General features: G+C 48.6%; 1 protein-coding gene across 1 annotated transcript in view; it reads left to right on the top strand.

Moving 5' to 3' along the window:
* The window catches only part of URB1 (URB1 ribosome biogenesis homolog), a 67,976-nt gene that overhangs the window by 1,647 nt on the left and 44,751 nt on the right, over positions 1–21,578 (top strand). The window contains exons 2-10 of the mRNA XM_032353767.1: positions 1,565–1,704; positions 2,523–2,674; positions 3,646–3,778; positions 8,921–9,017; positions 11,022–11,107; positions 12,757–12,882; positions 14,799–14,923; positions 18,227–18,422; positions 19,779–19,916. Coding sequence (XP_032209658.1) covers positions 1,565–1,704; positions 2,523–2,674; positions 3,646–3,778; positions 8,921–9,017; positions 11,022–11,107; positions 12,757–12,882; positions 14,799–14,923; positions 18,227–18,422; positions 19,779–19,916 — 1,193 coding nt within the window. The remainder of the gene's footprint in view (positions 1–1,564; positions 1,705–2,522; positions 2,675–3,645; positions 3,779–8,920; positions 9,018–11,021; positions 11,108–12,756; positions 12,883–14,798; positions 14,924–18,226; positions 18,423–19,778; positions 19,917–21,578) is intronic.

Below are 21,578 nucleotides of genomic sequence, written 5' to 3'. Positions count from 1 at the left end.
AAGAGCACACTTAATTATTTAAAAGATTGTATTCGTGTACATATTCATCATTTTGCTCAGAGAGCTCCGTGGCCTTCGGTTGCTTCATTTGAATAGGTTTCCCAAGGAAACTCAGGTGACAGGAGATGGGTACAGAAGAAGTAGTTGGAAGATGGGGCAAAACTGAAGTCAGAGGGGGACAGGTGGTGAATCCTTTGAATGAGGGTGTGTTGCATTCATCTTTGAACCTGGTCTCTATCTTGGATTCTCTTTCCCTGTTGATATGTTCTCATAACTTCCTATGATGAGATCTCCTGTTGGAAAGATCAGAAAAGAGGAATTGACAGATGTCAGGGTTTTGTTTGCATCCATTGTTATTTTTGTGTTGTTCTTTTCCCAGCTTTATTGAGATATTATTGACATAACTGATGGAAGTTTAAGGTATACAGTAGGCTGCTGACACCCGTATACTGTGAAATGATTACCACAATAAGCTTAGTCAACACCTCCATCCCCTCACATAATTACTGTTTTTTGTGTGCGATAGCATTCAAGATCTACACTCTGAATAACTTCCTAGTGTATGATACAGTACTGTTAATTATAGTCGCCATGCTGTACAGTAGATCCCCAGAACTTACTCATCTTACTATTTTTTTAAGTAAGCTCTACCCCCAATGTGGGGCTCAAACTCACAGCCCCGAGATTAAAAGTCATATGCTCTACCTACTGAATCAGCCAGGTGCCCCAGAACTTAACTCATCTTATAGCTGGAAGTTTGAACCCTTTGACTCAGCCCCTGGCAACTACCGTTCTGCTCTCTTTTTCTTTTTCTTTCTTTCTTTTTTTTTTAAGATTTTATTTGTCAGTTTCAGAGTGAGAGAGAGAACCAGCACAAGGAGGGGCAGAGGGCGAGGTAGAAACACCCCACTGAGCAAGGAGCCCAGCGTGGGGCTTGATCCCAGGACCCTGGGACCATGACCTGAGCTGAAGGCAGATGCTTAACCGACTGAGCCACCTACGTGCCCTTCTGCTGGCTTTTTCTATGAGTTTGGCTCTTTTAGGTTCCCCATATAGGTAGAACATCCAGCATCTGTTTTTCTCTAAGTTATTTTGCTCAGTGCTCGCAAAGGTCCCTACGTGTTGCAAAAGGCAGAATTTCCCCCCTTTTCAGGGTGAATAACATTCCATTGTAAGTAGATCTACATATAGATCTAGATATTCCACATTTTCTTGATCTCTTCTCTGATTTTACCCCCATGGGGTAGGAAGAGAACTTCAGGGTTAGATTGGTCAAGACCCAGAGGGTGCCCGGAAGCGGATGGGTGGCAGGTTCAGGGAGGATCACTGCATCGAGAAGGGTTGCGCTCTAAAGCAGTTGCCTGTTCCCTCCCTGGGGATAGAGAAGAGGCCGGGTCCGAGCCCTCGCCGTCCCCCTCTCCAGTCTCCACATCGCTGCTGTGTTCTCCCTCCCGGTAAGGGGCAGTTCCAGTCGCCTGGATGCTCCTGCCGGGGTCCGCCTCTGGCTTGTGATTGTTGCTCAGGAGATGGTCCTTGTTAAATTGGAGCATTCTTCTTATTTCAGCCTTGGAAGCGTTTGTCGCTGCTGCCAAGAAGCTGCCGCAAGAAGACGCGTATGACGTTGTGGAAGGCTACATCAAGATTTCTGTCGAGTGTGCCGAGATGTTCCAGCTCCTGAGTGGGGAGAAGCGACCAGAAAGTGAAGTAGGTTCTTCCTTACCTGGCTTGCTGAAGAGGAGAAAAGTTCATGCCACTATTGTGTTAAGCTTGAGGGAGAGAGATGTGATAGAAATTTCTAGGACGTTTCCAGCTTTCTAGAGAAGACAGTGCTCTGTGCCTGTGCTGTAGGAATACATTCAGTTTTGCACCATGACTTTGTAAAGCATTTTAATGGAAAGCTCTCCCTTCTTATTGGTGAATGATACCAGGAGGAAGGATCCTAGATTCTTACTCCAAATGCATTTGGTTTTGACATTGTTTGTTTTTAAGTTATCTCTACACCCAACGTGGGGCTCAAACTGGCAGCCCCAAGATCAGGAGTCGCACGCTGTACCGACTGAGCGGGTCAGGTACCCCCTTGATGTGATTTGCTTTAACAAAGAGGGAATAGAAACTGTGTGTCGTGGGTGCAGACACATACTGAGTTGACTGTGGTTTTCTGGTTCCAAAGAGGTTCAAAATTTGGGATGTTTATGGACTTGTTACAATCTCAGTGTTATTGCTGTAAGGCTGTAGACCTGAATATCCCCAAAGTGGTGAGTCCTGGCCATGAGTAGAAATTTTGTCTTTTCATTTCATTTGGCATAATTGTAAGCAAGTCTCTGTTTAGCTGGACTGTGGGAGCTAGACTGATTGCAGAGCCCGGGGTCTTCAGAGCCGCCCGCTAAGCTGCCACCTTCCCGCCTCTGGCTCAGGGTCTGTTGAAGGTTTTAAAGTGTCTATGGCTAAGACAAGAGGAACATAGGTACCGAGGCAAAAAACAAAGGAACTGATTGGTATGTGTTTCAATTCTGTCTTTGCAGATGCTACTAATATTCCAGGTTTTCGAGGCCATCCTGTTGCGGACAGCAAGCGACCTTTCCCATTTTCACGTTGTGGGGACCAACATCGTGAAGAAGCTGATGAACAATCACATGAAGCTCATCTGCGAGTCCCTGTATGCCTCGGGCTACAGGTAAGTTGCCCTTCTGCGGCAGGACTGGCCATGGGCGCGGTCTGCGTTCAGCTGTCCCGGAGTGCACTTGACCTTCCCTCCACTCGGAAAGCAGAGCTGAGCGGTTCCTGAGGCCCTCGGGGCGGTGGCTCTTCCCCTGCTGCCCCTGTCGACTGGCCCCTCGCTGTCGCCGACTCCTCCTGTGCGTCCGTCTCCCTTCTACCCTGCTGTCCCCTTGCTGTCGTGGGAACCCGTGATTGCAGACATTCCATTGCCCGTCCTTCTGCCCGGTGGTTCTCTGTGGTGATCTCTCGCTCCCTCTCCACTTTAGGACTCTGCAGTGAGCAGGCGTCATCTCCGGAAGTCCTTGTTTCGTCACCTCCCCCGTCCACTGTCCCTTTCTGTCTGCTGGTTTGTGGACAGAAGTGTCTGTAGGTCTGTTTGTGCAACTGGACATTTGACATAATACTCCATGTCTGTCCGTTGACTGTCTGCTTCTGTTCACTCGAATAAAAGGGGCGTACAGGTGGGGTCCTTGACTGTTCAAGAAGGTGTAGTTTTCCACCATCTAGAACAGTGCCTGGAGTGTGGTGGGTGTGCAGTAAGCCACGGATGCCGGGTGGCCATGGAATGGAAAGGCTGCGGAGAGCTTGCTGTTGGAGATGCACACTGCAGAGAAGTCTTCCCCTGCACCCTGCCTTTGCGGGGATGAGCCACGGGGCACCCGGTTATAGGACGATTTGCTGCAGAGAGAAACCGCCATCTTCTTTGTGTCATATTTTGTATTCTTGGATTCTTGTCAGCCAGCTTTTAAGCTTTATTTGGAGATTTTGTTAAATTGTGTCTTTTTGGTTTTGTTTTTTTAAAGCACGTCTGCATGTCTCTTTCCTTTCTCTTTCTGGCTTGGACATGGCAGACCCCACAACCAGGAGCACAGCTGATTTTGTGCTTCTGCTGTCTCTAATATGCCTGATTTCCTTGTCCCTCTGCAGGATGGCTCGAGCCTGCCTGAACCTGATGGCTGCCATGGTGACCCAGGGTCCCGAGGCTGCCAGGGACGTCTGCAGCCATTTTGATCTGAATAAAAAGACCTTGTACACCCTGGCGTCCAAGAGGGATTCCAAGGTGAGGAGTTCTGAGCATCTCGTACCTCCTGGGTATTTCTTTTTCCCTTTGGAGGGTCACAGTGGTTTGTTTGTCGTCCTTTCTCTGGCCTTGGTCCCCACGTGGGTGGAGTAGGAGGCCAGTGTGTGCAGAAATGTATGGCAGAGCCTGAACGACAGGGACATCTGAGGACAGTGTCTCTGGGGGCTCAGCCTTGCTGTGCTTGGCCCGTGAGCGTTTTCACGGAGTAAAGGAAATCATCTCCATGTGCTTTGTGGCGTGGACCCTGTGGGGCATCCCAGTCCTGTTCCTATTCTGTTCACTTCGGAGAAATCCCTTGAAAGTTTAAACCAGTGACATCATCCAAAAGGACATTTATAACTTTTTAATGTTTCCCGCATCTCCCGTCAGTAAGTCTGATGACTGGGTGCTAGAATTTGCCAAAGAGAATGGAGGTGGGAATGGTTTTCAGGAGAGCTGTTAACAAAAGAAGTTTCTGGGTAGCTCCAGAAGTTCCACTTGGGTTTGGAAAGCACAAGTTTGAGGACTCGGAAGCTGGAGGGAGGGGCCGCGTGCCAGCTGCAGGTTGTCTCAGGCCTCGCTGCTGGCCCCCTTTCCCACCCCCCCTTCCTCAGCACAGACTGCAGACCGACAGCCAGCCGACCGACAGCCAGCCTGTCTGCTGAGGTGGAGAAGCCTGCTAGCGTGATTTACTCCTGCACCCTGTCTTGTCTCTCCCCAGGCAGTTAGTAAGTTTCCACTCTGCCAGGCCCTAGACTGGAAGTGAATCCTCGTGACGCCGGGTGACTTTCCTGGCTTTGTGAGGCTGTGAGGCCTGGAGTTAGGGTTTTCCCGGCACGACAAATAAGGTGTTCTTCTGAGGAAAAAATTCCAGGTCTTAGTGTCTCATGGATACTCGTCTTTATTATCAGGAGTTATTTACACACTATGGGTGTGTCAACAGATTCCGTTCTTTGAGGAACGGCTGCTGACAGTTAAATGCGTTCCTCATAAAAAGAATTTGCGTGCTGTTTGCACACTAGGGCAGATGTCATGGGTCTTTGGTCTCACTTGGCAGTCGGCCTGCCAGTACTTATCCATCCGATTCCCCTTCCGCTTCCACCCCGTCTCTCTTGACCTCAGCCAGCTCAGCCCCGCAAGTAAAATATGTCAGGACCCCGACCACCCACGTCGGAGTCACAACGAGGGAAGGAGCACCGGCTGTAGGCTGTGCGGGCCTGCTTCACCGCAAGGTCCTCTTGGCAAGTTGTATATTACGTCTCCTTGGTCTGTAAAATGGGAATTATTGTCAGGACGAAAGTATTTTTACTTTAGGGTGTACATTAAATATTTCATTGTTGGGAATATTTATTTATTTATTTATTTTAAAGATTTTATTTATTTGATAGAGGTCACAAGTAGGCAGAGAGGCAGGCAGAGAGAGGGGAGGAAGCAGGCTCCCCAGTGAGCAGAGAGCCCGTTGTGGGGCTCGATCCCAGGACCCTAAGATCATGACCTGAGCCGAGGGCAGAGGCTTAACCCAGTGAGCCACCCAGGTGCCCCGGGAATGATTTTTAGACAATGTCCCATTCGTTAGGGACATTAAAAACTAGCGGCACAGAGAACCCCCACATACCCGTCGTCCAGCTGCAGACACAGTTACCTCTGCCATGTGTTGGTTGGTTTGGGGGGCAGTCGAGGCAGTCAGAGCAGATCCCACACGAGAACCGTATTCCCTCATGCGTGTTTCAGTGTGGGTCTCTAACAGAAAGCGACCTTCTAAAACACAAAACCACAGTACCATCCCCATACCGGATACCATTCATCACTGTTAATATCTCCAAAGGCCCAGCTCGGTCTCAGTTTTCCCCCCAACTCCCTGTCTTTAGACTTCGTCGTTCAAATCGGGATCCAAACAAGGGCTACATACTGTGTTTCGTGGGTCTGTTTCTTTTTAAATTTTTTCATATCATTGAGTTTTCTGTCCCCACACCCCCCAGCTTTTTTTTTTTTTCATTCCGTTTAGTTTTTGAAGGAGCTGATTGATATCTAGGATCTTTTTTTTAATAAGTGTGTTTTAACATTTTAGAGGGAATTATTAAAGCCTCAAGAAGAGAGAGGATTATGGTTCTTTTTCATGCAGCCAAAGAAAGCACTGTTTATACTGTTTGCCAAAGAGCAGTTTTACCAAATATGTTTTGGTCTATTTTAGACCGTTGTTTTGCAGAACAAGCCGTAAAGACTTCAGGATGCTTTCTTCCTGGATAATAGCACTGTGAAGTCACGGGGTAGGAATGAGGAGTAGGCGTGTGACCCTCTTGCCTTTGATGGAGCTTGCTGGAGATGGAGGGTGGAGGCCCAGGGGACAGTGAGGGGCTGTCTGGCCCGGAGGAGGGGGAGGAGGCATGGCCGTGGCTGCTTGGAGTGCGGCAGGTGCTCTGTCTTGAGGTCTTGGTTTGTTCACAGTGTCAGGAACCTGAAATTTGGGGTTGGCTGGGATACCGGAGGTGAGGACTGCATTTCATGTCAGTTCAAAATACATTGCTGGAGGGACCCTCGAGGACATCTAATCCCAACTGCTATGTACAAGCAGGATAGAAAGATCTCAAATGGCACATAACTGGGACCTGCATTCCAGAGCCCTGACTTCTAGTACTTAAGTGGACAGGGAAAAAAAAAAAGCAAAAACAAACAAAACCCCAAACTTGTGGAACCTTTCTAACTAGCTAGCAAAGCACAGAACCTAATTTAATCTTACTGGCAAGTTTTGGCATCTCCCCATTCTTCTGAAACACGAGGCATACATAGATCAGGACAGCAGGTTAACTGCTCGAATTAATTGACCTGTTTCTTTCAAGGAGGTGACATCTGGATAGCTTGGGAGCAGTGGTTACTTTAAGCTTCTGGAGAACAGAGATGGTATCTTAGTCATCTTTGTGTCCTGTCTGGGCCTGAGATCATGGCATCTTGAATATAATTGGTGTTTGAACAACATTGTATTGGTGAGTTTTTAAAGGCTTTGAAACGCTGCTGGTATTCTGAGGAAATGCAGCTCATTTTCAAGACTTTAGTGACCACTGTACCCAAACTCTGTATTGTGAGGAGGTCCACAGGGGAAATCCCCAGAGTGGGGACAATAGTTTTGAGTTCTTGGTGTATTTGGAACAAGCCAGCGTCAGTCTGATGGGCCTTGCTGAAATACTGTGGGGCGTGGACAGAGGTAGGGACCCATGAGTACCGTCTGTGTGCGAGGCCTCCGTCCGCATGTGGCAGAGTGTGGGTCCCATGGCCTTTCTCTTCTCCCTGAAAATCATACACCTGACAAAATGAGAGAGAATTAATTAAATACTTACATGGAAGCCTAAGTGCTTCCAAGTGTGGTCTTGCATCTTGACAACAAGCGAAGTGTAAATGGCCTGGAAGCTCCGAGAAGAAAGCACTTCTCTATAGTCCGACGTAAAGTTGGGCGTGAAGCAGTATGTTTTTACAGTTGTTTCATACTTTCTGATTCTAGTACATACTCACTTAGTAGCTGTGGGACCTTGAATGAGTTTTTAAAACCTCTGTTTCCTCATCTGTGAAATGGGTGTAGAAGGCATCTCCCCTTCAAGCTGTTGTAAGGAGTAAATGAAGTCACAGATGTCAGCCTTTGATTTGGTATCTGACATACAGTAAGTGCTCAGTAAATGACATGGGTCTCGTCCTCCTCACCACCACCACTACACTGCCACGACTAACCAGGATGGAACGATCTCGAAGGCAGACTTCTTAATCTTTTCCAGGCATCCAGGGCAGTCATTCTCCGTGGTATTAACTTATTTCTTGGCAGCAAATTAAGGTATCTTTGAAATAACTAAAGTGGGGAGGAGAGTATGTTTGAAGCAGTGGCGGACCCCAGTGTCTGAGCTGGTGCTGGTACCGCGGATGAGCAGCGCGCCTGACCGTCCAGCAGGGTGGAAAACATGATGAGACACAGTGCGTCTTAAAATTACTGGGAGGGGGAGTTGATCGGATGGCCCCCGCCACTTCCCTTGAAGTGTTGGGAAGTGGTCACGGCTGGTGGCCCCTCCTTAAGGATGCCCACTGGCCTGGGTCACAGCTACATCCTGCGGGACCCTGCAGATGGCCGTCCGGGGAAGGCCACACTGGGTTTGTAATACGGCAGCATGTGGGCTTTGGTGTTTGGTGTGAATTTATACTACCTGATAAAACCCAGACACCACCTCACTGGCGTCAGCAAAAGCAGCACTGGTCTTTCCATTGGCTCTGGATTTTCAAAAATGTGTGTGTGATTTCACTGGCAAGTGAAGTCGATGGGATCTAGATGGGCTGAGAATCTTCTGCTCTATACCAAAGTGGTCCATAAACCACAAGTGGTCATGTATGCCGGGGGCAGGGAACACAACTATACTTAAGCATACTTCTGTGTGTATTAAGCAGTGAGCCATTATGCTGTTGCTTTTAAGCATAGTGGAGGAATATCGGTATTTCAGATAGACATCTCAGTAAATTTGTTTCTGTACTTTCGGCCCATTTCTTGACGTTTATCTTTTTTGACAGAGGGAGAAGGGGGAGGAGCAGGGGGCAGAGAGAGAATCTTAAGCAGCTGCCATGCCCGGGGGTGGGGAACCCAGTGGAGGGCTGCATCTCACGACCCTGAGATCGGGACCTGAGCCCAAATCAAGAGTCTGATGCTTAACCCACTGAGCCTCCCAGGCGCCCCAAACTTCTGTATTGAGAAACTTCTTGAAAGAGCCGGAAAAGTAGACCAGAAGGTGGAGGGAAAAGAGCAAAAGAAAAAAAAAACGCAGGTTCCCGCGGAGAGGTGACTGCTGGTTTTTACGCTTGTATTTATTTGTTTGAGAGAGAGGGTGTGTGTGCGAGCACACAGAGGGAGAGGGAGAGGGGGAAGAAGACCCCTCTCTGAGCAGGGGGCCCGATGTGGGACTCGATCCCAGGACTCCGGGATCATGACCCAAGCCGAAAGCAGACGCTTAACCGACTGGGCCACTCCTGGTTTTAGACTCTGAGCCTTTTGATGGCACCAGCCTGGAGGCCTCTCTGCCACGGGGATGGGAAGGGCGCGTGAGCCGCCAAGTCCCTGCTTCCTCGGGGGAGGGCATGTGGATACACGAGTGACTGGCGGTCTCCTTCGTCCCCTAGGGCATGCACGACGTCCGGCTGGCCTACATTCAGTTCGCTCTTTCCTTTCTCATCGCCGGCGACGACAGCACGGTAGTGCAGGTGCTGGAGTTGAAAGGTACGTGCGCCTCTTTGTCTCGTAGCAAAGCCCGATTGCGACTGGTTTCGGGAAGTCTCCCGCAAAGCGTTTTTCCCAGGTTGGAAAGCCCAGGTTGCGGCTTTTGCAGTCGCTGCGCGCACGAGTTTGAAGGGTGCACGTGTGGCGAAGCTTCTGTCAGTGCGGCTCGGAGTGGCCCAGGGACTCCTGCTCTGCGCTCTGGAATGCCAAGTGATGTCCTAACAAAGGAGGGATGCAGGCTTCAGAGAATCCCCCACACGAAGGAGGCTTTCTGGCTCCAGACCCTGCACAGATCCATAGCCTGGCTGCCTGGCTTTCTTTAGTAACTGCGTTTGAAGAACTAAAGGTTAATGACTTCAGGAGCTTTGCCGTGTGTTACCAGCACATCGCTAACAGAGCTAAAGAGTTCCAGCTGTGCCGCTTTCTGGTGGCTGTCCCCCTAGAGCCAGGCTGTTAGGGCCACTTGCATTTTATCCAGAGCTTCCGAAAGACAGAGTGGCAGCCCTAGCCCGCAGTTAGCACACGGCCGTCGTTCCGCACGATCCCCCGGGCTCGAGCCTTGTCTGCAGGTGGGGGGCTGTCCCTGCGGAGCTCTGGGAGCTGTTGGAGGAACGGCGTGATCCCTGTGGCCCCGTGCGGTCAGATCTCCAGCCTTCCCTCACCTCCCCAAGGGTGGGAGACCTGAGCTGTCCCCAGGTGACTGCCGGGGACCATTTAAGAATAGGGCGTGGGTGCTGGTCACCTTCTATGTCGTCAGCCCTGATCGGTGCAGGGAGTCGCATTGCCCTGGGGAAGCAGCCCCGTGGACGAGTCACCTTTCCTGCTTGTGGCCGGCTCCTGCCAGGGCTCGAAGTTCTGCAGAATTCCCCTGAGGCCTCCCTGCCGTCTAGCCTTAAAGGATGGTGATTTGGGCTTATTCCCGGACCCTGCTAATGGGGCAGGGATGCGCTTCGGTTCGTGTTTTGGCGACGCACTCTGGCCAAAGACATCAGAACTTTAAAAAGGTTCGATCAGCCATTTCATGCCTAGTCGCTTCTCCTGAGGGAGGAATGACGGAGGCGAGTAGAGGTTTTCTTGGGGCCGAAGTTAGCCGGAACGTGGACTTCTGACTGTCCGCCGGCAAAGGACTGAGTGCGCGAACTGACGACTAGTGCTGACGTGAAAGCAGCAGTTAAAACTGGGGTAGAAATACGCTTCCTGACGCCAGCCTTTAAACAGTATGTGATTGGATATGAACTCAGTTGTGAAATCGTCGAGTATCCCATTTTAATAAAAACATGAATGCAGCAGGTTCTAGCAGAAGGTTAACAGTTAACTAGTAGCCCGGATATTAACAGTGTTAACCTCGGGGTAGCAGAGTGATGGTTCCCTGCAGATTTCATTCTTTCAGTTTGTCTGGTATTTTCCAATTTTTCTTCTTTCGAGAATGACTTTGCTTTTGTAGAAAGTCAGTGTGCCCACTGAGCACCAGTGGAACAAGTGAAATTATAACTGTTTGGATGTTTCTGCCCAGTGTGACCAGCATGTTAGTGCCTGGTGTCCGGCTATGGTGGCTGAGTCCTTGGGGATCCAGAAGTAGCAAAAGAAAGCCAACAGATTATCCCGAATTCTGCCCCCAGTCAATAAAATGATTTAAAATACAGCTGATTAAGTCTAAGCAAAGGGAGAGACATTTAGCAAAATTGTGATCGTGGCATACACTCAAATGGTTCATACAGAATTAATTTTATTTAACTTAATATGAGAAAAGGAAAGTAAAACACCAGAACTTCTGAACTTTTTTAATGATTCTATCATTGTTTTACCTACGGATACTAATTTCCTATGTCATGAAGTGGTTATCCTACTGTGAACTTGTAGAATTGAAAAAAACACAAAACCTTAAAAAAAAGGAGGGGAAGAAAATAGCATGTGTGCTGTACCATCTTAAGAAGTAGTGTTCTTGCATCTGTTCTCATGTTCAAAATATTTTTGAGTTTAATGCATTGAACTTTTTACTTGCAGAATTTATTCCTTGCATTTTTAGCTCAGGCATCAAGGAAGACAGGATTTCTACTATCAATATTTTGTTATCCACGCTGAAAACAAAGGTACAACGTGTTTTTACTCTGTGTTCCTATTGTTGGTCTGCTCCCGTATTTGGCAGGACCCTAGGGCTGTAATGGTTTAGAACACAGGGGTGGTTGTATAGGTGGAATGGAAGATTGTGTCTTAAGGCTGCCATATCATCCCATCAGGAGAAAACCTGTTGCTCACTCTTTCACGGGAAGCCGTTGGATTAATTGTGAGCTGTAAATTACAGCTGTTTTTCATTTACACACCTACCAAAATGTCATTTTGAATTACTTTGCATTTTCTGCCTCTTACAAGCATCTTGTAGGAATTTTAAAACCGGCTGAATCTCTGTCTTCCGTACGGAATCAACTTAAGTGATCATTTAGAAAAAGTCTATGACCCTCCCAACAGAAAAAGTTGTGAAAGCCACAAACTGGCAGTCCACATAAAAACAGTTAATCGGCATAGTATGTTTAATACTGTGGTTCTCAGCTGGGAGTGGTTTTGTGACACCACCCCCCTCCCCTGCCATGGGACATTTGGAAGGGACTGGAAAGATTTTGGGTCGTCATGGCTGGAGAAGTCCGGGGGCATCTAGTGGGTGGAGGCCAGGGATGCCGCTCGGCCTCCTACAGTGCCCAAGAGAGTCCCCTACACCAGTTATTAGGACTGAAACATCATTAGTGCTGAGGTTGAGAATCCAGGAGATACGGGTTTTTTTCACCTGTCAAGTTAGCCTTGATCTTTTATAACAGATTCGGTGCTAGCAGAGATGCATTGAATCAGGTACTCTCCTGGAGGAAGTGTCAGAACAGGTCTGGCCGAATGTACCAGAGGTCTTAAAAATGTTCCCAGACTTGGGGGTGGTGGGAGGTTCCCTGAGAACCACCCAGGAAGCAAATCTGAAACACACCCAGGCCACATCCCCAGAGGTTCTGGGAGTGGGTGTGGGGTGGAGCTGAGAACGGGTGCCCCATTTCCAAGCCTGTGATCAGGGATGCAGGGAAGACTCTGTACAGAGATGCTGATGACGGCCAGAGTAGAAACAGCCTAATGGTCCCCACCCCAGGGAATGGTGGAATTAGGGTTGTTCATGGGCATTTTAGCCCTCCCGAAAGAGGTTCTAAAGGATTTTTTTATAATGCGGGAAAAGCTCATGCTATATAAGTAAAAGTAGGCAGGAAACTATAAGTATAGTCTCAAAGAGGCAAAAAACCTAAACCAGACGGTACGTACGCACACGTAGTGCATGTTGCAGGGTGGGGGGGAGGCGCGGAAAGGAGACGAACCGCCATGCCCACCGTGCGTGGCCCAGGATGGTTCGAAGGTTGTTGAGTTTTGTTTTTCATGTTTCTCCCCTTTTTTTGGTCACACATTTTGCCATAGGCCTGCATGATTTTTGTAACAATGAGACACAAGGAACACTCTTAAAAATCAAGTTCCGTGGGGCACCTGGGTGGCTCAGTGGGTTAAAGCCTCTGCCTTCAGCTCAGGTCATGATCTCAGGGTTCTAGGATCGAGCCCCACATCGGGCTCTCTGCTCAGCAGGGAGCCTGCCTCCCTTCCTCTCTCTCTGCCTGCCTCTCTGCCTACTTGTGATCTCTGTCTGTCAGGTAAATAAATAAAATCTTAAAAAAAAAAAAAAATCAAGTTCCTTGAAATTGATTGGTTTTATTGTTTTCAGGTAGTTCACAATAAAAATATCACCAAAACCCAGAAGGTGCGGTTCTTTACCGGGCAGTTCCTGACCCACATAGCAGCTCTCTACAGCTGGAACGGGACTGTTGATGTGAGCCTGGACAATGTCGAGGTACTGTCCTGTTGGGTTTGAGGTGACCTCGCCGTTAGCGTGTGGTCCTCACAGCTGGCGGTTGAGGGATCTACCGCCTTAAAAAAAAGGCCTCCTGTCTGATCTGTTTCTCTTGGCTTATAGTTCTGTGAATTCTCCACTTAGGTGAAATATGATTTTTTAAGTTTTTTTTTTTTTTATAAGAATTTATTCTCTAATCTCTGAGGTATTATGATATTATCCCTTAAAGAGGAGAAACTCTTTCTCCCTTTGGTTGAATGACATGCTGGTCTTACTCCTTGCGGGGCCGCCCAGTCCGTGTGTGCTGTTGCTCTAGGGTCTCTTCCTCCTCTCACTGGCATCCTCTTTTCCTTCTTTTCCTTCTTTCCATACCAGCTTTTGGAATTTCAAGGCCTGTTGGTTTCACTTCAGGATCCCGAGTGTCTAGGAAAACCCCAATTTCCTCACCCCCTGACATGTGTAATTTATTTTGTAATCGTTACTCAAGTGTCGAATTAGACCAGTTGATCTCAAGTTGACCCGAGGCCCATGTACCTTTTAATCTTGCTCATTTCAGTTTTCCTCAGGGTGTTTCTGAACGTGACCTTGGCCAGAGTGGTGAGCGCTCAGACTTCCTGTGAACTTTAGAGTAATTTACCTCTCAAGGGCCCTGTGTTTTACCTCCTTTTATCTCTCTGACTTGCCCACGTCCTCTTGTTTTGAACATGTTTTGTATGCTCTGTGACCAGGAAGCCTCGGAGGCTTCATAAAAACACTCCCAAATGTGGAATTTTATTCAAAAGAACAAGAGAAATTAAGTCATTCTTAAGCTCATTTAAAAATACAGGTTTAAACTTGCCCCCCTTAAGAGTATTTTTTAATCTTTTTTTTTTCCTTAATGGTTCTCCTTTATAGGTGAGGACATTCAAATTCAAGTTTAGGGAGACCAGCCCTGTGCAGTCAAAAATCCGTGTATGACCTCTGACTCCCCACCAGAAACTCAACTACTAAGCCTTACCCATAACATAAACAGTGGATCCACACATATTTTGTATGTTAACGTGTATTATATACTGTATTGTTTTGCTAGAGTAAGCTGAAGAAAAGTAAATATTAGGGAAATCATAAGAGAAAATACATTTATAATACTGTGCTGTGTTTGAGGCCAGCGGTCCACAGAAGCGCAACTGTGCAGTTCAAACCTGTGTTGTTCAAAGGTCAACCGTATTTATTTCTTACTCGTCCCCAGTATCACAGCACACAAGCAAAGAGAAGCTTAAAAAAATGATTTTGTAACTGAAGTATATGCTGTAAAGAGAGACTTTTTAATAACAGGGACCGATGCTGGCCTGCCCTGCTCTCGCTAAGCCATCAGGGAGCTCAGCTGTGCCCTGCACAATTTGCTCCTGCCTGTGGGGTGGCGGGGGGTTGGGGGGGTGGGTCATTGCTGTCCTGCCAGACGCATGGGGCAGCTGTAAAGACGGAATGAGAACCCACATTGCCAAGTGCTTGGAAACAATAAGAAATGACACGAAATGTCTGGTTATCTGTGCTTCCTTGTTCCAGCAACTCCCTGTTTGTCCAGCTTGAAAAGGAAATATTTTCTTTTTCAGTTTATTTAGAACAAAAACAGTTCATCCATTTCTTTCAAACCCCCCCACCCCCCACCTCTGGCAACCGCCAGTCTGTTCTCTGTATCAGCTCGTTTGCTTTTTTCTTTAATTTCTTGTTTATTTAATTTATTATTTCTTTCTAGAGTCCTTGTATTAAGAGGTTTTTTTTTAAATCTTGATTTGTGCTTGAATGATACCAAGTGTTTAAAATGTTAGCTCTAAGTCGTCAGGTGTGTGGGATTGTCCAGATTTTACTCTGTAGTTGTTGCCGAGGCTTATGAACTTGAGCTTGTCATTGAGTTTTTTAAAAAAAAACCCTTGCAGGCTTCTGCTGAGGATGCGGGGAAAACCATGGTGAGGGAGCTTGTTCACTCATTCCTGATGGATCTGTGCTGTTCTCTCAAGCACGGTATTAATTTTTATGACGCATCTCTCGGCACCCTCGGCAGGTAAGGCGGGGCCCTGGTGAACCCCAAGTGCGTGTCCCTCAGCAGTCGTCACGTTCGTCCGTGACTCCCCTGGGGACGTCTTTGGAATGATGGGATGGTGGTGGCTCACAACTGAGGAGCTCCTCTTAGGGATGAACATTTGGAGACCCAGAAAGCGGCTGCTCTATACTACCCTCGGGGCGCAGGGCTCAGGGTAGCTGTTGACTTAGACACCGACTAGGGCTGTCTCACCCAGCGAGGGGCTGCGGGTTTCGCTCAACACTGTGGCGTTGGCGGGGTCTGAGGATAAGTCCTAACAGCCGCCTCCCCAGAGAGGGTGGGCCGCTCCGCAGGCTTCAGCGTGGTCCTGAGGTGGTAGCCACCGTTACCCCCTTTTAGCGGGTAAGGGCAATGGGCACAGAGAGGTCGGGTCATTCAGCTTGGGAGTGGCCGAGTTCAGATTGAAGCCCAGGGAATCTGGTTCCAAGCCCAACCTGGTAACAGCAAAATAGTCCTTCCTCTCCTCAGAAACAGCTGCTAGTGAGCAAGGTTTTCACATTCGGTTTTTTACACTTTGTTTCATGTTGCACAATGACGGTGACATTTCATGAGTGAGGAAATGAAGTCCACAGCTGGTGGATTATGTCCTTTTAGACTTTCTTTTAGTCTCACTATAATACGTATCTGTTGCTAGATTTAATAACCAAAATAGCCTACCGTCGGATTTATCAACCTGCTTTTTTCCCATCGACAGTAAAAGTATTGGGTATGTTTTCTGGTCATTGTGAATAGCCTTATTTTTTCTTTTCACCTCTGTAACATTTTATGGTTTGGTTTAGTTTCACCCAGGCAAGAAATGACTGATTTCTTCAGAATAGGATAATACGGTGAAAATTTCCCTCTCCTTGTGACTTGTTTTGATTCTGAGGTTATTATGAATTAACTTGCCACATCATTTTTTTTCTTTTAACCTCATTTTATGATAGTGTACCTTTTCTCTCATCATCAAAAATCAGCTCACTTGCCTGCTAAAAGGTAACAGCAGATAATGCGATGCCTCAAACACATGTGTTTCTCCCCTTAAGTAGGACCCATAAAATAGACCATCATTTGATGAGCATATAGGAGTCAACTTGTGGCATGTAGGTCCGTTCAAATAAGTTCTGGATTATGTCAGTTCTTTGAAGCCAGGGGCCAAAGCAAATGTTTGCCCCAGGGGAGAGGAAGGGAATTCTGCTTGTGGGGATGTGGGCGGAAAGCTTTGAGGAAACTGAAGTGTGTGGTTCCCCCCATAGTTGCTAAGGCTCGTGCCCTCACTCCAGTCAGGGCTCCTTGCACATGTCGCCGCCTCCGAGAGGCCTTCCCTGGCAGCCTTTAAATTTCCACTGTCACTGTCCTTCTGCCTGGCTCTTGCTTTTGACGGTGACGTCCAGCCACCTTGCACATTTATTTATTTACTTGTTCGTCACCCAGTAGACGAGCATCAGTGAGAACAAGAGGCTGGTCTGTCCAGGACAGTGCCCAGCACACAGTGGGTGTTTGGAATTCTGTTTGGAATTCTGGTGTAATCAGGGCTTAGTAAACTTCTTCTCTAAGGGAAAGAGAGTAAGTATTCAGGCTTGGTGTGCCATTCAGTCTGCATCGTGACCACTCAGCTGTGCCATCAGAGTACCCGTGCGGCTGTGGACATAAATGGGTGTAACTGTTCCAATAAAGTTTTATTTATAAAGACAGAGGGTGGACCGTAATTTGCCAGCCCCTGGCATGGAGGTTAAGAGAATAGATTCTGGAGTTAGCTCTGAGACCTCCACAGTACTTCTCGCCGCCTCTGTTGCCTCATCTGTAAAATGGAAACAAAACTGGCATCCACCTCAGAGGGAGGTAGAGTATGGTGACTGCCAGGAGCGGTGGCCGGCAAGGGTTGCACGCTGTGGCAATAGCGGTGTCATTCATTTGATGACATTGTTGACTGAAATAATGTGGATGTGTGTAGTATTTGTAGTGCACTTTGTAGAATTAGCGTTGTGTTCATTTGGCAGCATGCAGCATGTACTGTTTTGCTTATGAAATTTTCATATTAAGAATTATACTTTTTTTTTTTTCAAGATTTTATTTATCAGAGAGAAAGAAAGAGCATGCACAGGCATGAGCAGGGGCAGGGAGAGGGGCAGAGAAAGAAGCAGGCTCCCCGCCGAGCAGAGAACCCAATGCAGGACTCGATCCCAGGACCCTGGGATCAAGACCTGAGCTGAAGGCAGACTTGTAACCGACCGAGCCACCCAGGCACCACAAGAATTTTGAGCTTTTTGAAGGATAGGTTTCTGATCAAAATTATACTCTGATTCAATTTTTTAAAATTTTTTTGTTGTATGTAAAGCTGCATATTTTATCTTAGTTTTGGTTTATAAGGGAGTACACAACAGTGAGGATCCTAGAAGCTATCAGCATGGCATGCTTTATGGTAAATTCTCAGATTTTTTGGATTTTATGACTTCCCAGGGAAAGTTTTAATGTCCATGGGTTTTCCTGGTTTTTCTTTTTATGATTTTTACTTTTGAAAACTGCCTACTTTGGGACAAGTTTTTAATATTTTTATACAGTAGGTTTTGTTCCCTGTATTATCTTCCTGCACCTATTACGTAAAAGCATGGGAATTTGAAATAAGTTAGAAACAGAGGAGGCAGAAAATCTGTGGAAAAACCTTGTGCCATTTTGTCTTGTTTTAGAAATAATTTTGTGGCACTATGGACTTGGGGCAGCTAATGAGCACCTCATGTAAAAAAAATCTTTTCAGAAGAAAAACACATCCTCTGTATTTTTTATACTTCATACTCCCAGGTATATTAATTTACCTACGTGCTTTTTCATGTGCCGTAGGAGGAGAGAGGTCTGTAAAATTTCACAGGGAAATTCTGGGAGTGGATTCCTCCCTGCGGGTCTGACCGTCTCTTTACACTGGCCTTGACCGCTGGGCAGACTGGTAGGTGGGTGGGGTAGAGAGAGAGGGCATTTCTTCCTCCTTGAAAGTCAAATGGCACTGGCGGGCGGGAAGGAGAGATGGCGAACAGGACAAAGTGGAGACTTTCTGAGCCACTCAGCAATAGAGGGGTGAAATTCCAGCGCTTTGTTGGAGAGCGAGTGACCCCCCCCCCCAGGCCATGAAAACTTTGTGTCTCGAGGGCGAGTCACACATGCAATTTGCCCGTCACTTGAGTTACAGCTGTGTCTCCCGAGGGCGATTTCGAGGAGCTGCTTATCACCCTGAGCTCTCAGCGCCCTGTGAGAGTTCCCTGCAGACCTTCCTCTCCTGTTCTTCTCCGACAGAGGCGGGAACCTGACCCTCCTGCACTTCCTGCTGGGTCTGAAGACCGCCGCGGACGACGAGCTGGTGGCCGAGCTCGTGGTGAGCATCCTCAGGGTGTGCCCGGACTTGCTGAACAAGTACTTCAAGGAAGTCACGTTTTCCTTTCTCCCGAGAGCGAAGTCCACGTGGTCCAATAACATCAAACTACTGAACAAGGTGACAGCCCGGCTGCCGTGGAGGGGGTTAGGTGGTGGGCCGGGCGTCAGCAGCAGGGATGGGGGTCGAGGGGAGGTGGCTGGGGGGTCGGGGGAGAGTGAAATGCCCATGAACTTTAGGACAGAGAACTCCTTCAGCCTTTCTTCGGGGGGTAGTTTAGATCGTGTCAGGGTGGGGTTCTGGTTCTCTGAGGACATTCTGCTTTTAACGGAGCTGAGTTTGGAGGTGGATGCCTTTTGAATCTATTAAGCTGAATTCCTTTCCTTCATCCAGATTTTTTTATTTTTTATTTTTAAGACTTTATTTATTTGACAGAAAGAAAGATCACAAGCAGGCAGAAAGGCAGGCAGAGAGGGAGAAGCAGGCTCCCTGCTGAGCAGAGAGCCCAATGTGGGGCTCAATCCCAGGACCCTGAGATCATGATCTGAGCTGAAACCAAGGGTCGGCCGCTTAATCAGCCGAGCCACCCAGGCTCCCCTGTTAAGGTCCTTCTAGTCTCAGACCTTGGCTTCCTTTTACCCACCACAGTGGGAGTACCTGCTGCACATTCTTTGGCAGTACTGCCAGGCTCAGTTAAGCTCTGATCTGTGGTCTGCTTCATGATGAAATATCTAGGATTGTTTTCTTGTGCCTCGACCTGGGCATGGCATTATCCATAAAACAAGCTTTTTTTCAAGTATTCCCTCTTATCTCTCAGGTGTGTGTGCATACAATCCCTATGTGTATCTTGGGATGAGAAGAAGGCATTTTGCCCTCATTCTGGGGAAGGTAGCCTTGTGGCCACGACCCCTCTGGGGAGGTCCTATGGTGCTGGTCTCCCCAGGGAAGGGCGGGGGCAAGTGCCTGGCCTTCGCAGGCCTGGGTGCGAGTCCTTGCTTCACTGCTCCCTAGGCGTTTGCCCCTGGGAAATCACTTAACCTTATTGACGTCCAATTTTGTCATGCAGTAAATTTTTTATTTTAGTGTAAAATATCCCTACCTCAAAGGGTTGTCATGAAGTATTGAAAAGATGATGTAATCTGTCAGGTGCCCGTCGAGTGCAGTAGCTGGTGAGGAACACGATTGTTAGTTCCGGCAGTGACTTACTTGCCATCAGAGGTTTTAAGGGGCTCCCCAGGCTGCAGGCTGGGCTCTGCTCTGAAGGTCATTGCCCTGGTAACAAACAGTCTCGTGACCTGACTTTTCTCTAATAAGTAGATTTAGGGGTTAATCTTCCGGACCCTGTTCCTCGGCCGGCCTTGGACCTTTATCACTGCAATCGTTTCATTGGAACAGCTTCACTGTGGGGTGCCTACGGTTACCCGCCGCTCTGAAACGGAACCTGCACCACCTCATTCTCTGTTCTCTTGTTCATAGATCTATGAGGCTCAGCCGGACATTTCCCGGGCTTTTCAGACCAGAGAGTTCATCCCCTTGCCTCGGCTCCTGGCCATGGTGATGGTGACCACCGTGCCCCTGGTGTGCAATAAGATCATGTTCACCCAGGCGTTAAATGTAAGTGATTGCCTTTCTTCTGGAACTTTCTCCTGTTCACCGCACTGGCTTTTCTGGGGATCATTCTGAGAATGCCTGCCCGGATTTACTGGATGGTGTTTTGTCAGTGAGCCTCAGGCTTTCCATGTGCACTTACCTGGGCAAGGCGACCTGGAGCCTGAGGAACATTCCAGCCAGGAACTTTCCAGCTAGGCACTGGAACCTGAGGAACATCCCAGCTGCTGATTTTACTGCTCCAGCACAGAGCCAGGACCACAGCCCCCCGCATGGCTCCCTGCACCTGCCCGAGGGTGGGAGCCTGTTGGACTCAGACACAGGGCAGTGTGTCCAGCTGCTGTCCACTGTCATGTAAGAAAGTATTAGTTAAGGATCTGTGCATGGGGCAGGACTGAAATTGGCCTGGCAGATCCTGTCTTTTGTGGTGAAAGTGAATAGTGTTAAAATTTCTGGGGAATGTTAACTTGGAGGATCCGCTGTTTTAGGCTGTCCTCTTGGGAGGACAAGTTCATGGAAAAAATCGGGCACGTTCACAGAAAAATTAAGTTCCCTGTCATTATATGTTATAAAGGTCCCGAAGTCCCTGCAGAAGCTGCATTCTGAGGGGCGCATGCATCTTTCAGCACAGCTCCGAGGCCTTAAGTAAACTGCTGCGAACTGTTGGCACACGTGGGTCGTGGGCTCTGCCAGGCCCTCCTGTTCCCAGGTTGCCTCAAGTCTTAGCTGGAGGAGGCAGACTGTGGCGTCTGTGGGGCAGGAGGAGTCCCCACCTTGCAGGCTGGCTGGGTTGTCGCATGGACACAGGGGGACCAGGGTCTGCCATGGTGAGTCACACAGGAACAAGGGAGCCCCGGCAGTGATGGGCAGTCGGCGCAGAGTGGCGAGGACTCCCGGGGAGAGTATGCAGTGGGGCTCGGCATTTCTGATGCCTGTCCGGGGTCTGTGCTGAGAGTGGGCTGGGGGCGAGGAACAGTGAGGAGGCCGGTGTGGGCCAGGCAGAAGGGCCTTCTCTTCTGGGTGCCAAATCATAATAACCACAGGGAGGACCCAGCTCACTTGTGCACCTGGGAGGCACAGACTGTTCGATCTCGAGGGGCTGTTAAGGAAACCACTGAAGGGTGGATGTCAGATGCGGCCGCTTTCTGGGTGGAAGACCGGGTCGCCTGTGGCCGTGTCCCTGCCCCCTGGGAGCGGCTCCCGCAGGCAATCTGGGATGGAAGGCCGGCCGCTCCTTCTCAGACGGACTGTCGTTTCAGGACCGCGGAGGGAGCCCCCGGGGTGTCTGTCCCCCAGGTGGGGTGGCTGCTGGTGGAGGAGGGGACATCCTTTCTGTCTGTCAGTGCCGCCATCCCGTGCAGGGGCACGGCTTTGTCTTGTCCTCGGTGGCCCTTCCTGACTGTGACGGGGTGGGGGGGGGGCAGCGACTTGGGCGTGATGACTGTGGACTCCGTGTGTGTGTTCCACGTTTGTGTTTTCTTTATGGTATTATCCGGAATTTTATAGTAGCATAATTTCTGATTTCAGAATCACCAAGAAAAGAGCTTATTTTAGAAACTGGAGAGAAATCATTGGGAGGCAGCGTGGGCCCATGAACCCCTGTTTGGGCCCTGCCTTTGAAGCGATTGTGGGGAGGGAGTCATTGCTGGCCTAGGGCACTGCAGGTCG

The sequence above is a fragment of the Mustela erminea genome, chromosome 1 (assembly GCF_009829155.1).
Source record: "Mustela erminea isolate mMusErm1 chromosome 1, mMusErm1.Pri, whole genome shotgun sequence".
Lineage (NCBI taxonomy): Eukaryota > Metazoa > Chordata > Mammalia > Carnivora > Mustelidae > Mustela > Mustela erminea.
Note: the sequence above shows the minus strand (reverse complement) of the source record. Positions and strands in the feature narration are given on the sequence as shown.